The sequence below is a fragment of the Triturus cristatus genome, chromosome 2_2, assembly GCF_964204655.1.
Source record: "Triturus cristatus chromosome 2_2, aTriCri1.1, whole genome shotgun sequence".
NCBI lineage: Eukaryota > Metazoa > Chordata > Amphibia > Caudata > Salamandridae > Triturus > Triturus cristatus.
Genome location: NC_140582.1, coordinates 959906242 through 959923659, shown reverse-complemented (window position 1 = coordinate 959923659; position 17418 = coordinate 959906242). Strand labels below are relative to the sequence as shown.

At 48.2% G+C, this 17418-nt stretch overlaps 1 protein-coding gene across 2 annotated transcripts in view; it reads left to right on the top strand.

Annotated features, from left to right (window-relative positions):
- Positions 1–17418, top strand: part of NCAPG (non-SMC condensin I complex subunit G) — a 460352-nt gene that overhangs the window by 203030 nt on the left and 239904 nt on the right. For both annotated transcript variants that reach the window (XM_085642367.1, XM_085642366.1), the window contains exon 10: positions 1811–1934. In XM_085642367.1, the coding sequence (XP_085498493.1) occupies positions 1811–1934 (124 nt within the window). The remainder of the gene's footprint in view (positions 1–1810; positions 1935–17418) is intronic.

The following is a 17418-nucleotide window of genomic DNA, read 5'->3' as shown; positions in this document are numbered from 1 at the left end:
TCTCTTTCTTCCTCTCTCTCTCTTTCTTCCTCTCTCTCTCTTTCTTCCTCTCTCTCTCTTTCTCTTCCTCTCTCTTCTTTCTCTTCCTCTCTCTCTCTTTCTCTTCCTCTCTCTCTCTTTCTCTTCCTCTCTCTCTCTTTCTCTTCCTCTCTCTCTCTTTCTCTTCCTCTCTCTCTCTCTCTTCCTCTCTCTCTCTTTCTCTTCCTCTCTCTCTCTTTCTCTTCCTCTCTCTCTCTTTCTCTTCCTCTCTCTCTCTTTCTCTTCCTCTCTCTCTCTTTCTCTTCCTCTCCTCCCTTCCAGGGCACACAACCAGCCCCACCCGAGTACTTCACAGGTCTTTAGGAGACCATTTGCATGATAACGAGGCTTTGTTGTATTTCACCTCTTAGCGCCCCAGCAGCTCCACTCGGACTATCGCTTGAATCCCCGGGCCCCCACAGAGCAGAGTCTGTGTTTGCTGACACTGTTGAAAGAAAAAAAAAACACCGGTACGATGTCTGCAAGGTCCACGGGCCGCCAAGAAAGGCTTGCCGGGCCGCTGGCGGCCCGCACTATGAGTACCCCTGTTCTAGATGCTTTATTGCTCGTCCGCGAGATGTTTGGTATAGGCTTGCTACTGTATTCATAGATTATGACTATTGATGAGTATCCCCTGGATGAGAAGGATTAGTTATTTACCTGTAATCCTAGTTCTCATCCAGGGGTATACTCGTCAGTCATAAGCGACCCACCCACCTCCCCGGACGAGCATTCTCTTCAAGTTATTGATTGCAGATCTTCTCAGGTGCGTGTGCACCGTCAAAAAGAACTGACCTAACTGTCACCTGTGGTGCATCATGGGAGCAAGGGGGCTCCTACAGGTCTTAAAGGCACGGTCTCCCTACTCTAATGCCTTAAAGGCAAGGTGTCAGTTTTCTTTGTTTTCTTGATACTCTACTGCAGCCTACAGGCAAATGCCTGCAATTACAAGTTTGCGTATTGGCAATAAAGCATTGTTGTGTGACAATTGGTTTAGTGCTTCCTTTTTTCCTCATGGGTTAGGGGTACTACAATGCAAACCTATGTAATTTCAGCATTTTTTCCATGTTTGAAACATTTTAGGCTGCATGTATATGTTTACACATATGCATATATATGAATATATATATGTGTTTTCTATACGCTCCGAGATCCCGCACGTGGGCGGGGATTATTAATAGATTATGACTTTGATGAGTATACCCCTGGATGAGAACTAGGATTACAGGTAAGTAACTAATCCTTCTTGGATAGGTTTTTCTTCCTTTGGGATTGGTGCCACTCTGGCTATTTAGACAAGGGCAGAGGCCATACATAAAGTTTGTGTCCGTGAACTATATAGCAAGTTTGTGTCAGTGTATTGGCGTGACATAGGTTTTGCTTTAATTGCAGTGTGTTTTCTCTCTGTTTTTAAAGGAATTCTGGGATCCAGCACATGGGCAGGACGGTTCATTGTTTGTGAATATTAATAAATTCCCTTTGATGGAAAACCTTTCCTTCTGTCTCAGCCTCAGAAAATGTTTTTGGAATGTTAGCCCACAAAGTGAATATGCCAGCTCATTATATAGAATATGGCAAATTGGAGATATCTTAATTTATGTTGTGTGCTATGTGTATCAGGCACAAGAACACATCTATCTTATTAGCTTTTTTCATTTTTTTTGGTTTGTCTATTTTTTTTTCTTTTGTCAAAGAAGGGACTATGAACATTGGTACTGATTTATTTATTTATTTATTTGCATATTGAACATACTCCTGCACCAAATTTAAATAACTGTATTTATTGTTACAGGAAACGTTTGATTGCGGTTCTACAGGAAATTTTAGTTTTGCCCAGCACTTCAACGTCCCTTATAGCTTCTCTTGTTGAGATTCTAATCAGCATTACCAAAGATGATGATAGACGGATACAGATTGTAAGTAGTTGTTCGTTATCTTTTTATTCTCCATACAAATCACACAAACCGTTCTTTGAAAAGTATAGGAAGGTTTCCTTCTATGTGTTTTGTAGAAGAGTAATTGGTGTGTGTAAGTTTTCATGCCTGATTATTCTGCAACCAATGGAACGGAGTGATGGTGTGTTGGCTGCTAATCTCTTCGGATCTACACCTTTCATTTCCAATTGGTGTTTTATCTTTGTCCCTTAGGCTATGTCTTACCACCATTCGCTGATAGGTAAACAGTATTTCCTCGCCTTTTTTGTTTTTGGTTGGCTGAGTGATTAATATTTGGGGTGGATGACTACCGACTCTAGGAATAATAACCCTTGTCTAGGTGAAGCATCAAAGGGCCATATGTAGGAAGGCAAATTGCGATCGCAAATGCTGAAATTCGCCGAATTTCGGCGTTTGCGATCGCAATTTGGGCAGTGTGCTATGTAGCACACAAAAACCCACATGCAAAATAAGGAATCACAAATTTTGCGATTCCTTATTTTGCTAATGCATTTAAGGAATCCCAAATTGCTATTCCTTAAATGCAATGTAGGAAGCACCCAAGTTGTGCAATTTTGGCTTAAGGAATTGCATATTACCACCAACCTCAGGTTGGTGGTAATTTGCGATGTCCTTGAAAAATGCACTTTTTTGCATTTTTCAAAGTGTAACGTGGCGCACATACATGCCCTTAGCGCATGTATGTGCGCCACATGTGCGCACACGTTTATTTCAGGGGTGCAAAAGGGTGTCCTATTGACACCCTTGCAACCTTGAAATTGCATTCTCAATTTGCGATTCTCTAATTGAGAATCGCAAATTGAGAATATCTTCCTATTCATTCCTATGGGCCTTCTAGCCCATAGGAATGAATGGCAAGGTATTCCTTATTTGCGAATTTCAATTTGGGATTCGCAAATAAGGAATAGGTAGGAATCGCAAAATATTTTGCTAATCCTACCTACATTCCGTTTTGCAATTCTCTAATTGCGATTCACTAAAAATTGCAATTAGAGAATCGCAAAACACGTACCTACATATGGCCCAAAGTCATTAAATTAACCTGAGCTCAAACCCTGATAGCTATGGTACAGAGCAGGTGTTCTTGACTGAGGGCAATTTGTAAAGTGTTGATGCAGTACTAAAATAGTAATAAAGTCAAAATGCAATTCAATAAAAAAAAAAAAACGAAAAATAGAATAAACTAGCTACACCAAAATGACAAATATCCAACCAGGGGGACCAGATATGAATTTTTTATTTTGGGGTTAGCGTCAAGAAGCATAAAGTGCCAGTGATAGTCAGCAGTTAGCTCAGAACATTGGCACAATTTGATGCTATTTGGTTCAGAGTATGTCACAGAAGGTATCCCTGCCCTTTCAGATAACTCAATTGTTTCATCCTGTGAAGCACTTCACACCTTTTTCGTACAGATTCAAATGCTAATTACTGGCTGGTACAAGTGGGATGACAAATGTAGCCTTCAGTAACTTCAGGCATGGAACGGTAACTTTCTAAAAATTACTTTTAGTTAACATTTATTAAAGAGCCAACTTCACCTTTAAATTTGATTTTTAATGACTATTTAAATATAGTTGTTTAACTTATTTTTCTAGCAACTCCCTTTCCTGAGATAAAGTATTAGGAATTTAATATGTACTATATTTTTGTGTAGAACAGCTAGACCTGCCACAGTGAAAAATTACTTTTGGGTGTTAGTCCCTAAAAGGACATGTTAAGATTAGGTTTCTGCATGTCATACTTTTAAATACCATGGGCCCTGATTGCTGGCGTCAAGTCCTAGACAAGGGTGACTTCTTGAGTAAAAGTAAGACTTCGGTATGTCAAAAGAATTTATTTTGACAGGTCGAATTGCAGTGTTTAAACTGTCACAGTTAGCTTCATGGGTAAACCTAATTCATGTTTGCACTGCCACTGTAGTGGATGACACAATAGGTGCTTCATTCCACTAGTGGCATTTAATTGCCATGCACTTGGTACACCTTGTACCATATACTAGGGATTTATAGGTAAGTTAAATACACCAAAATTAGGAGTATGCAAATTCGACATCGTCTAAGGGGGAGCACAGGCACTTTAAGATTGGTTAGCAAGGTTAAAGTTAACAGATTTCTAAAGCCAGCAAAAATATAGGGTCCAGCAAAAGGTGGAAAATGTGGGGTGATCAAGCATAAAAGGCAGATTTCGTATAGCAAACCCTTGGAACATTGTTCCAATTGCTTACACTTTCCAAGACCAGAGCAGAGCTTTATTTAAAACCCGCCAGTCCTGTGCAACAGGAAGATTTACCAAGACGACCTCTACAAGAAATACACGCTATGTATTCATCGCTATATGGCCATATAGTTAGGCGATGCAGCATCTGTTGGACCTTCAGTCACAAGACCTGAATAATGGGAGTTGTGAGAAAGTGCCTCTTTTTGCTTAGTTAGCCCCCACTTTTTGCCTGGTTTTGATGCAGTTTCAATTGTAGTGCCCAAGGTTGGCAGCATCCCGGTCCCCTCTGCTAGTGCTCCTTCCCTAAAAACATATCCCCAATTGGTACTTCTACCCCCCGTAACTCCCTAGTATGTGGTACCCTGGAGGGCCTGGGAGCTGAAGAGGATTCACTGGGGCCACCCTTTACTGGGACTGTGCCACTGCCCTTGCAGCTTGCATGCCACTGAAGGAGAAAACGACAACGTCGACATGGCAACCTGCCTGGGTGCCATGCCAGCCAGCACTGCCTGGAGGTATAGGTAAGTCACCCCTCTAGCAGGCCTCCCAGCCCTACGGCAGGGTGCACTATACCACAGGTGTGGGCATATCTGCATGAACAGATGTGCCTCTACATTATCGGTGTCCATTCCTTAATATTGTAAGTGCCAGTGAAGCCATATGAGAGTACATGGGCTGGAAACTCGACAACTCAAGTTCCCAGCACCATGATGGATCCACTGAACACAGGAGTGTTTGGTACCAAATTACTCCTCTCAAATTGACACCGATGCCTGTGTGTGATTTATTGTGCCATGTACCCAGAGGGCACCTCAGAGGTGCCCCCTGAAAACCTACCAACCCTTGTATGGTCTCTGATCGGCTGTAGGCAGCCAGCCACCAACAGACTTGTTTGTAGATCCCTGGGTAGAGAGCCCCTGCTCTCTGGGACCAGAAACCATGCACATCCTGGCCAGAGGTGTTACACATCCTCCCCTAGGATGGGCCAGTGCCTGAAGGGAGACGCTTCAAAGGCCCGCTGCCTTTGTAGTGCGACCCCCAGCATCTGCTGCTGCCCCTGGTTTTCACCCCCACTTTGGGTGGGAAAATCAGCAGGGAAACTCAGGAAAATAGGTGGTGTGCCCACCTCTGCCAACTCCACCCCTAAGGTGAGGGAGGCGAGGTGAAGCAGTCCCCGCCACCTTGAAGATTGGGGGACTCCTCAAATCAGGGCTAGGTCTATGCCCTCTCTCACAGGAGGGTGGTGTAAGTGGTGTAGTTATCTTGCGTAAGGTGCCCATTGGCCCTACCTGCTACTCTCCTAAAGCGCCCATAAATCTAATATTTTGGTGGCTCCCCCAGACTTAGAAACTAGATTTGTGATGACATAAGAGAAAGATCAGGACTGCCTTAGCCCCAGCACTACCGGCCTGTCTCCAGTGCCTGCGAACCTGCAACCAGTCTTGCAGCCAGCGACCTCTGAAAACCCCTAGGAGGACTGCTGCCTTCGAAAAAGACTTCAATCTCCCGTGGACAAGAAGAAACAAACTCCAAGGACCCCCAGGTCCAGGCTGCGAGAAAGTGCCCTCTTTCTGCGTGGTTGCCCCCACTTTTTGCTGAATTGCTGATGTGCTTTGAATGAGTGTGCCCTGGGCTCCTGCTAACCAGGTACCCAGGGCCTATGTTCTTTCCCTAAAAACTGCATTGAAGCCTAAACCCAATTTGCATCTCTGGCCACTTATTGTGCCACCCTTAGAGGTCCTGTACCTTCTCACACTGTTTTTGCAGGCTGCATGTTTTGGTGCAGAACAAAGTGAAGTCAACATGGCACACATCCCTGTGTACCATGCTAACAACTCACTGCCCTGGCATAGATCAGTTACCCCTCTAGCTGGGTGCACTATACCAGTGGTGAGGGTACAGGTGCATGAGCCCTGTACCCCTACAATGTCTAAGTACGTTCTTAGGCATTGTAAGTGCAGTGCTGCCATTAAGAGTATATAGTGCTGGGAGTTTGTCATTACAAATTCCACAGCACCATAATGGCTACACTGAAAACTGAGAAGTTTGGTATCAAACTTCTCAGCACATTAATCCCACACTGATGCCAGTGTGGTATTTAATGAAAAATGCACACAGCGGGCACCTTAGAGATGCCGCCTGAAAACTGACCTACCACTAGTGTCCAGGCTGAGTGGCTGCTTTCAGCTGCCACCACCAGACATGTTTCTGGACCTCTGGGTCAGAGCCTGCTGCTCTTGGGGGCCTGAAACAATGCACATCCTGGGACGAGGTGCCAAGCCTCCTCCTCCAGGATGCACAGGGCCTTTGTGAGCTTCCCCAGGCCACTTGCTGCTTTCAGCAACTGGTCCCCAATGGTTCTGACCCCCACTTTGGGCGGGAGAACCGGCGGGAAAACAAGTGAGAAAGAGAGGTGTGCCCACCTCTGCCAACTCCACCCCTCAGGGTGGGAGGCGAGGTGAAGCACAACTCAGTCCCCGCCATCGTGCAGATGGGGGGACTCAGCCAACCCGGGAAAGGCTTATGCCCCCCTCCCACTGGAGGGTGGCATAATAGGGGGTGTACCCTTCCCAGGTAAAAGACCCATTGGTCCCATCCTTTTTACCTACCTGTAACGTCCCTAAATCTAAAATTTAGGGGCAACCCTGAACCTTGTTTCCTCAGACCAGAAGAAACTACAAGAAAGAAAGGAAGGACAGAGCAGCTGTGCCGAAGCTAATAAGAGGAAGACACCTACTGACTTGGCCCCCACCCTACCGGCCTGTCTCCACCTCGAACCTGCTCCTGCGAAATCCCGGTGTGTCCTGCAGCCAGCAACCTTGAAAACCCCGGAGGACCTGCCTGCCTTCAACCACAGAGACTGTGTCGCCCGTGAACACCGAATTTGTTAATCTCCAACCTCTGGCTCCGGCCGGACTCCGCAAATCCGGACCACTCTGCACCCGCCGTCCACGGCCCGAGCACGAGTGGTCAAACACCACGAGGAGGTCTCCCCGGCGATCCTTCACTGAGATCCCGGGACCCCTGATCTGCCTCAAACCTCCAGCCGATACCTGCAGTCTAAAGCCGGAAGGTTCCCCCCCAACCGCGACCAAGAACTGCTAAGAAGATCCGACCCTAATAGGCACCCCTGCACCCGACGCCCCGCTGCCTTGGGTGGCCCAACCGACTGTGCCTAACCAACCCCCAACTTACCTCTCGAAGTGGTGGTCGCACCCAAAAGACCTTCGCCCCTGAGCCTGCAGTGCCTTTGCAAGCAGGAGGTTCCCCATTGCAAACAGGGCGCCCGATGTCGAAGCAGCACCCTGCACCCGGCCGCCCTAGTGCCGCTGAGGGTGTACCTTTGGTGCTACTTTGTTTCCCCATTTGCCCTGAGCTAAAGTCCAGGAGCTTTGCTTCCACAAGCAAGTGGCCTGATCGTCAGCAGACACCAACAGGAGGACCCTATCTCCCATTGGATAACATTGGGCCTCAGCACCCGGCCACCCTAGTGCCGCTGAGGGTGTAACAAGAGTGCATCCCTGACCCTGGGGGACCCCCTGAGTTTACCCCCAGAACCGTAACTCCCACTACCGAATACTTGCCCCAAAACCGATAACACTATGTTCGAGGCATATGAGCTGCAGATCACACACTGAGGATAAGATCGCCATCTGGTGTTGGGCTCGGATGATTGCAGGTTGTTGTTGTCTTCGGAAGAAGCCTTTGGTCACGAGGTTGGTGACTCCTCCCCTGGACAACAGTGCGCATGGGCATCCACTCCATCGTCAGATTGTTTTTTTCCGCCATTGGGTTCGGATGAACTTTTTTCCGCTCCAGCAGAAAACTTCTAGCAATCAATTTAACTCCTTAATCTTCATTTCATCGACTTCGAAATCAACTCGGACCGGTTCCGGAAGCGGCTGATGGACAGGACACCCTTCAAAAAATGCCCCCAGTGTGGAGCGAAGTTCCCCCACAGTAACCACCACGAGGTTTGTAACCTCTGCCTGTCGCCGGAACACAACGAGTCCACCTGTCCAGCTTGTGCCGCTTTCCGTTCGAAGAAGACCCTCCGGGACCGAAGAGCTCGACGCCATATTATGGCCTAACCAGCTCCAGAACCGGAGGACATCTTTGCTCAAGATGTTCCCGAAGACGACACCGAAGATCTCGAGATCGTGTCCGAGGCCGACGATTCCGATGACCTCATCACTCCAGGGCAGCGTGTGAGTACCACCCCCCCTGCCCCTGCCCCATCCAAAAAAGCATTGGTCAAGACTCCGCCAGCTGGGCCCAGTCACGACCGGAAATCCTCTTCAGAAGCCCCGCCCTCGGGCCCGGCTCCGAAGACATCTAAGCCTGTAGGTGGCTCGGGCTCGAGCAAACCTCATCTGATTGTGCCTTTAACACCCTCAGCACCGAAAAAACCACTATCGGCACCGAAACAGGCTTCAAGACCGAAATCTCCATCGGCACCGAAACGTTCCTTGGCACCGAAGTCTCCACCGGCGCCGAAACGTTCTTCGACATCGATGCCTAAAAGTCCCTCGGCACCGAAACATACATCGGCACCGAAACATATATCGGCACCGAAAACTCCATCGGCTCCGAAAAATCCATCGGACCTGAAACATCCTTCGGCACCGAAAACATCATCGGCACCGAAAAACTACGTCCACACCGAAAACAGCTCATAAAGACCCGAAGCGGGCGTCGCCGCCACCACCTTCGGAGCCAGATGAACTTTTTCGACCAGATCCTACTCAAAAGCGGATCTACATCAATCCTAACACTGGACATGTGACTGCCATCCCATATAAAAAACGGAAGCTGGACACTACACCTCCCCCAGCTCCCATACGGAAAAAGGACTGTGCCACTTCACCACTTCGTCCTTCCTCTCCTGTTTTACCTTCTAACCCGTCCCCCCCTCCTCCTCCTGTTTCTCCTTTACCTTTACCACCTCCCTATCATTCACCTCCTCCACAGGATGATAATGATGACTTAGGGGGAGGGGCGGACCCTGATTTATTTAATGATCCTGTTGATCCAACCGACCCGTTTACTTTTCCAGACACAGCACCGGTAGATGACTGGTCTTATCCAATGCCTGACATGCCTGACCCCACTACCTACCCCTCCAAGCCCTCCCCTCCTGATGACCACCTAGGGTTTGGCCAACTAATAAATAGGGCAGCAACGTTCCATGGTGTCACTATGCACACGGACCCCCTTGAGGAGGATTTTCTCCTCGATACCTTTGAGCAGTCACAAAAAACTGTTCATATACTTCCCATGATTAAAGGGGTTATAAAGCATGCCACTGACGTCTTTAAAGACCCTGTTCGAGCGAGGGTTCTCAACCCCCGCATCAAAAAAAAAGTACCGACCAGCCCCGCAGGACCCTGCATACATTAAAGCCCAGCTCCCTTTAGACTCCTTGGTCGTATCAAATGCCAGGAAGCGCGTTAACTCACAGACAACTGGAGAAACGCCCCCCCCAGACAAGGAGTCTAAGCTTTTAGAGGCCTCAGGCAAACGAGTCGCCGCACAGGCGGCGAACCACTGGCGTATTGCCAATACCCAGGCCCTGTTAGCTCGGTATGACAGGGCACATTATGACCAACTTGAGGACCTTATGCAACATCTGCCTGAACCCTTTAAGTCCCAGGCCACTGACCTCATTCAAGAAGGCAAATTAATATCTAATGCCTCCATTAAATGCGCCTTAGATGCGGCAGACACTGCTTCTAGGGCGGTCAATACTAGCGTCTTACTCAGACGACATGCCTGGCTCCGTATTTCCGGTTTTAAACCGGAGGTTCAAACCGCAATTCTGGCTCAACCTTTCAACCAAGAGCAGTTATTTGGCCCTGCAGTGGATACTGCATTAGAAAAAATGAAGAAGGATAATGAAACTGCCAAGTCTATGGGAGCACTGCAGTCTCCTCAAAACCGGGGTTCCTTTCGTCGCTCCTTTTATAGAGGAGGCTCCAAAAACACATCAACTGAGACCATGTCCACCTTTAAAAATTCTGGACAAACATCCCCTAAAAGAGGTTATTTCCGGGGAGGTTATAGGGGAAACAATAACAAAGGCCGAGGGCGGGGCAACAACAACAACACCCGCACCTCCCCAGCCACCAAACAGTGACTTGCCACCACTCCCCCCAGACCATTCCACTCCGGTCGGGGGGCGACTCCAACAATTCCTACCTGTCTGGACTTCCATCACCACAGACAGATGGGTAAGACAAATTATCCAGTCTGGCTACTGCCTCGAACTCATACAATCCCCCCCAAACATACCGCCCAAACAACGCCCAATGTCCTCACATCATCTCTCTCTCCTCAAACAAGAAGTTCAATCCCTGTTACAAAAACATGCGATAGAACCAGTCCCCCTTCAACATCAGGGAAAAGGGGTATATTCTCTATACTTCCTCATTCCCAAAAAGGACAAAACACTAAGGCCCATACTGGATCTCAGACTACTAAACCAGTATATACATTCGGATCATTTTCATATGACCACTCTCCAACAAGTCCTCCCACTTTTACAACAGGGAGACTTCCTTGCCACATTAGACCTCAAGGACGCATACTTTCACATCCCTATGCATCCCGCTCACAGAAAATATCTATGATTTGTGGTAGATGGGCAACACTATCAATTTACAGTTCTCCCATTCGGAGTAACAACAGCACCCAGAGTGTTCACCAAGTGCTTAGCAGTCGTGGCAGCGCACCTCAGAAGACAACAGATCCATGTCTTCCCCTATCTGGACGATTGGCTCATAAAAGCCAATACATACCAAAAATGCGTTCTCCACACTCATCGCACGATTCAAACTCTCCACGATTTGGGATTCACTATCAACTACCCCAAATCCCACCTACAACCTTCCCACTTACATCAGTATCTAGGAGCAACCATAGATACATCCAAGGCCATTGCTTATCCCAGCACTGCCAGGATAGCCAGTATACAAAATCTCATCTCTCAATTTCAAACTCATCCATCTCTTCCAGCAAGAGTGTTCATGCAGCTCCTAGGCATGATGGCGTCATGCATCTCCATAGTCCCACACGCACGACTTCAAATGCGTCCCTTACAGGAATGTTTAGCACAACAGTGGAACCAAGCTCACGGACAACTTACCGATCTGGTGTTGGTGGACAGTCGCTCACTTCGCTCACTGAAATGGTGGAACACCATCAACCTGTCCAAAGGGCGACCGTTCTTAGAGCCTCTTCCACAAGTTGTGCTAACTACCGACGCATCTCTCACGGGGTGGGGAGCCCACCTCCTTCACCATACCACTCAGGGCAGATGGACCAGTCAACAAAAACTGCTCCACATCAACCACCTGGAACTCTTAGCAGTGTTCCTAGCACTAAAATCCTTTCAAGTTCACCTGAAGAACAAAACTGTCCTCATACGCACAGACAACATGACGACAATGTATTATATACAGAAACAGGGAGGGACACACTCTCCCCAACTGTCCCAACTGGCACAGCAAATCTGGAGATGGGCAATTCCCCAAAACATCTATCTGTTAGCAGAACATCTCCCAGGGATCCACAATCAAGTGGCCGACCTCCTAAGTCGCCACACACAGCAGATCCACGAATGGGAACTACACCCCAAGGTTCTACTCCCCTTCTTCCAAAAGTGGGGACAACCAGACATAGACCTGTTCGCCACTCCCGAAAACACAAAATGCCCAACCTTCGCCGCCAGGTTTCCACACCCACAGTCCAAGGGCAATGCCCTATGGATGAACTGGTCAGGCAGATTTGCGTACGCCTTTCCGCCTCTCCCACTAGTTCCATTTGTGGTACGCAAACTGAAACAACAGTCACTAACACTAATACTAGTGGCTCCCACTTGGGCACGTCAACCGTGGTTCACCACGCTTCTAGAACTATCCTTAGTTCCACATCAAAGGCTACGCCTCTCCCCGGATCTATTAACCCAGAACCATGGAGAAATCAGACACCCAGATCCTCAAACACTGAACCTAGCGATCTGGCTCCTGAGGTCTTAGAGTTCGGTTACCTCAATCTCCCTCCAGACTGTATGAATATCATAAAGGAAGCCAGACGCCCTACTACTAGAGCGTGTTATGCCGCTAAATGGAAACGATTTGCCATCTACTGCGCTAATAATGACATACATCCATTGGACGCTTCCATCCAAAACATCATTTGCTATCTACTACACTTGCAAAGATGCAATCTAGCGTATTCCTCTATACGTTTACACCTAGCAGCCTTGGCAGCCTACTTGCAAAATAGGCAACACCTGTCCCTTTTTAAGGTACCAGCCATCAAAGCTTTTATGGAAGGTCTCAAAAGAATCCTTCCCCCAAGATTGCCACCTGCACCAGTGTGGAATCTCAATGTGGTTCTAACAAGACTCATGGGTCCCCCATTTGAACCTATGCACAAATGTGAATTACAATTCCTAACATGGAAGGTAGCTTTCCTTATCGCAATCACTTCCCTACGCAGAGTAAGTGAAATACAAGCCCTTACACTAGAGGAACCTTTCTTACAACTACACCGTAACAAAGTGGTTCTTAGGACAAACCCTAAATTTCTTCCAAAAGTGATTTCCCCTTTCCACCCTAACCAATCAGTAGAGCTACCGGTCTTTTTCCCAAACCCAGACTCCGTAGCTGAAAGGGCCCTACATACCTTAGATGTCAAAAGAGCCTTGCTTTATTACATCGACAGGACAAAACCCTTTCGAAAGACAAAACAACTCTTTGTTGCTTTCGCACCACCACATAAAGGCAACCCAATCTCCAAATCAGGTATAGCCCGGTGGATAGTTAAATGCATCCAAATATGCTACCTCAAGGCTAAACGTACACTTACAGTTCCCCCTAGGGCGCACTCCACGCGTAAAATAGGGGCTTCTATGGCCTTCTTAGGTAACATTCCCTTAGAAGACATTTGCAAGGCAGCCACGTGGTCTACCACGCATACCTTCACTAAACACTATTGTGTTGATGTGCAGGCCAAACAGGCCTCCGTAGGCCAGGCTGTCCTAAAAACTTTATTTCAAGCTGCTGCAACGGATACAGGCGACCACCGCTAAGGGGAAGCACTGCTGTATAATCTATCCTCAGTGTGTGATCTGCAGCTCATATGCCTCGAACGGAATATGCTACTTACCAGTATGCATCTGTTCTTGGCATGTAGAGCTGCAGAGTCACACACGCCCGCCCGCCTCCCCGGGACCTGTATCTGTTCCAGCATCCGTCTTACTTAGACATTACACATGGACATCCTTTCTTTCATTTCTATACACCATCTTTTCCCATCATGGCGAAAAACAATCTGACGATGGAGTGGATGCCCATGCGCACTGTTGTCCAGGGGAGGAGTCACCAACCTCGTGACCAAAGGCTTCTTCCGAAGACAACACAACAACCTGCAATCATCCGAGCCCAACACCAGATGGCGATCTTATCCTCAGTGTGTGACTCTGCAGCTCTACATGCCAAGAACAGATGCATACTGGTAAGTAGCATATTCCTTTCCTCCATAGGATAACATTGACTGTTTGCCTTGGAAAAGTTTTTAAGAGTTGAGTTTGAAAATCTAAAGAAATTATTTAAAATTGTACTATCTAACAAAAACGATTTTACTTACCTGTATACAGGAAATGTCCCAGAGTAGTATCCAGGTATACTACTCTGTGTAAGAAAAGTAATCTCAAAAGTAACTTACCTGTAATCGTACTGAAAACCCTATACAAAGTATATGTACTCTATTTACAAACCATTGCATTTCTCAGAAACAATACTGTAAGTCAAAACAAAGTGCATTTACAATTGCAGTCCAAACTGTTACAAACTGTATATTTACTGCAAAGTACTTATCACTTGCCAGACTTACTTGGTTCTAGGAAATAAAATAACTAAAAGAATATTTTTATACCACACAATTGGTCTGAAGTTCAGTTTTTTGAGTGTGTGAATTCATTTGTTGATTGAGTGTGTACAACAAATGCTTAACACTGTCCTCTGATAAAGCCTTACTGCTCGACCACACTACCACAAATAGAGAGTGAGGTGCTATATAATTTTACCACTGCCTACCTTTGGGGTTCCACTGGACTCTGTGCACACTATACCTCACTTCGGTATATTATATACAGAGCCAGCTTCCTACATGGATAGATCCAGGTCTCCTGCTCACTCTGCACTTGACGCCCACGGCTCGCGTTTGAGTGGCTCACCTGTGAAGTGAAGTCTCCCCAGTGATCCTGACCTTGTGTCCAGCCTTGGCTTACCTCTCCTGAACTCCACGACGGCGCATGCAGTGTGAATCCAGAGGCTCACCCAGACCGCAACTGGCGCCGGTAAGAAGAATCTGACATAGAAAGGCACTCCCCTGGGCCTTGGTGAGCTGAACAGACAGTGCCCCATGACCCCTCTACATCTCTACTTACCTCTGCTGTCGTTGGACTTCCTCCTGTAACCTCCCGTGCCACGCCTGCAGCCTGTTTTCCAAAAGAAGAATCTCCATTGGAAAGCATTGGGCGGCAGGTCGCAAAAATTGTTGCGCCCTGCACTCGGCCGCCCCTCTGCCACTGTTTGTGTATGTTCAGTGCTACATTGTCAGCCCCCGTGCTTCACCTAAACCCCAAAGCTTGGTCCCTGCAATCAATCTACTTACCTGCACGCGGTGTGGCTCCAGCTACACCCCCCCCCCCGGTCCCTGATTGCAGACTGCGCGTCCTGGTGCAGACAAAAGTTAAAACACATCATGCCACACGTCCCTGTGTGCCCACTGCACATTATAATTGAAATTCACCCCCACAGTCCTAAGGCAGGGTGCATAATTATATATGCGAGGACAGATCTGCATGAGCAGATATACCCCTGTGCTGGTCAGCTCTTTTTCTGCCAGTGCAAGGGACCATGGATGCCATTTTAAACCATGTACTGGACACAGGTTAAAAACGAGTTACCCAGCTACATGATGGTTTCACTGAAATTAAATGTAAATTGTAAATTGATACTTGTATAGCGCACTACTCACCCGCAAGGGTCTCAAGGCGCTTGTACGAATACCGCTGTGGAACCCATCCTGGCTTTCCCTGTGAGGCGTCCACTCCTGGGCACCCCCAAGGTGGAGGCCAGGCATCCTTAGCGTTGTGGGGGCCGTTGTGGAGATTAAGCAAGCTATTGCCCAGAGTTGCAGAGTGGGACTCAATGATTGGAATAGGCACCGAGGCGAGAATTATCAGGTCCGTGGAATTTTTGAGCCCAAGACCAGCCGAGGCGGGGAATTGAACCCTGGTCCCGGGCTAGACCTCTGCATCAGGGTCTGCCGCTCTAATCATTGAGCCACACTTAGGGATTTTTGGTACCAAACAACTTGTCTTGATAAACCCACACTGATGCCAGTGGTGGATTTATCAAACTATGCCCTCAGAGGGGACCTTGGAGGTGCCCTCTGAAAACCTACCAGCCTCTGGTGTGTTTGTTGACTGGATTCTGCCAGGCTGCCACCAGAGAGACGCTTCTAACCTCCTAAGGTGAGGAACAAAAGCACGTCTGGGATGAGGGTGTAAAACCCCCACCCACAGGATGACCTGCTGATTAGCCTCTTTGGGCTGTCGAGGTTCAAAGGAAGCCGCTGCCTTTGAAATGCGAATCTGACTCTCCTCACAGGAGAGGAAGCCACTCCTCCTGTCCAGAGCCCACTTGGGCAGGCAGGGAAATTAGATAGTCAGGTAGGCGTGCTCAGGCTAGGACCATTCCTAAGGTGGGGTATATGCAAGGTGGAAACAAATTTTCAGAGGTAGCCATCTTTGTGATGGCATAGCTAGGAATTCTGGGCCAGGGTTATTCCAACTTCCCATAGTAAGTGGTCATAAAAGGGGAGTAATGACCCCAAGGGTCGGTAGCCCATTGGCTACTACCCTACACACCCCTAAATTCAGTATTTAGGGGACCCCCTGGCACCAGAAAAGCAGATCCTGTTGACTGAAGGACACATAGAGCTGCAAAGAGCAAGCAGAAGAGGACGTGTGACTGACCTGGCGCCAACCCTGCCGTCCTGCCTGTTGTCTGTGACTCCTGTATCAGTCGGCTTGTCCTGCAGCTGTACTCCAGAAACCCGGGAAGCCTGCCTGCCTGTCTTTGACAAAGAATCAGGAGCTCCCTTAGGCTGGTGAAACCATTCCCCTGCATGTCGCAGGCCATGCCTGAAGCAGCATGAAAGTGCTTGGCACTGAGTCCTTCGAGGTGGTGACCCACAGCGAAGTGGCACAAGCACTCCAAGTGTGGTAGCTGGCTCTCACTGATAGTCTAAGCCCCTGCTTCACTTCCAGAGACTGCCAGTCTGAGAGGTCCTTTTAAACTCTATTTGCCGCAGCCATTGTTGTTGTTGGTAGCTAGTCTGGCCACCGACCCCTTCAGTCTTAATTCCACCAAGAGGGCACTCCACAGCACCTGCGATCAACCTCTGAAACGACCCAGCACCTTGTGAGGGTCCCAGCTACTTTCAAACAGCTCCCCCGGGCTCAACAAACTGTGGTGCAACTCTGTCTCAGGTCGGTGCTGCACGTGATGGTGGTAGCAACTTGAAGACTTTGGACTACCAACCTGCCGCAGCAGGCTTCTTCAGCTGTTGTGTCCTTTGGAGTATCTTGGCTTAACTTTGTTCTGGAGACTGCTTCTCCTTGAGCAGGACACAGCGCAGACAGTTTATTTCTTCACTAGCCACCAGGTGCAGTCTTCGCTACAGCAGGACAGTCCTACTTCGGTCCTCCTTCCAATTCAGATCTGAGCTCTGGGTGTCAGCAGTGCCCCTCTTATGCTCGAAAAATGCCCTCAGGGCTGGATGCAGTTGGTAGCCAATGGGCTATAAGGTTCCCTCCCACCTGGCGACCAGTACTTGTGGAGTGCATCTGGCTTTCCCAGGCTGCACCATTATGCCCATTTCCAAGATGGGGTGACTCCTCTCTGTGTTCAGACCTCCCTAGCCCACTCCTGTGGTGTAGCTACCTCGGGACTACATGCCCCTGGTGGGAAAGCTGGCTTGGCAGCTGGGTTTCTTCTCTCCACTCCCTGAGCCAGCCTGTCTGCCTGCCTAAACATTGAGGCAGTCCTCCTCCCTAGTGCGATACATCTGCCCTTTAAAGACAGCTTCTCCTTTGAAGCTTGCCTTTTGGGGCTAACACTTAAATGACTTCCTGAAGGAGGGAGGTAGCACC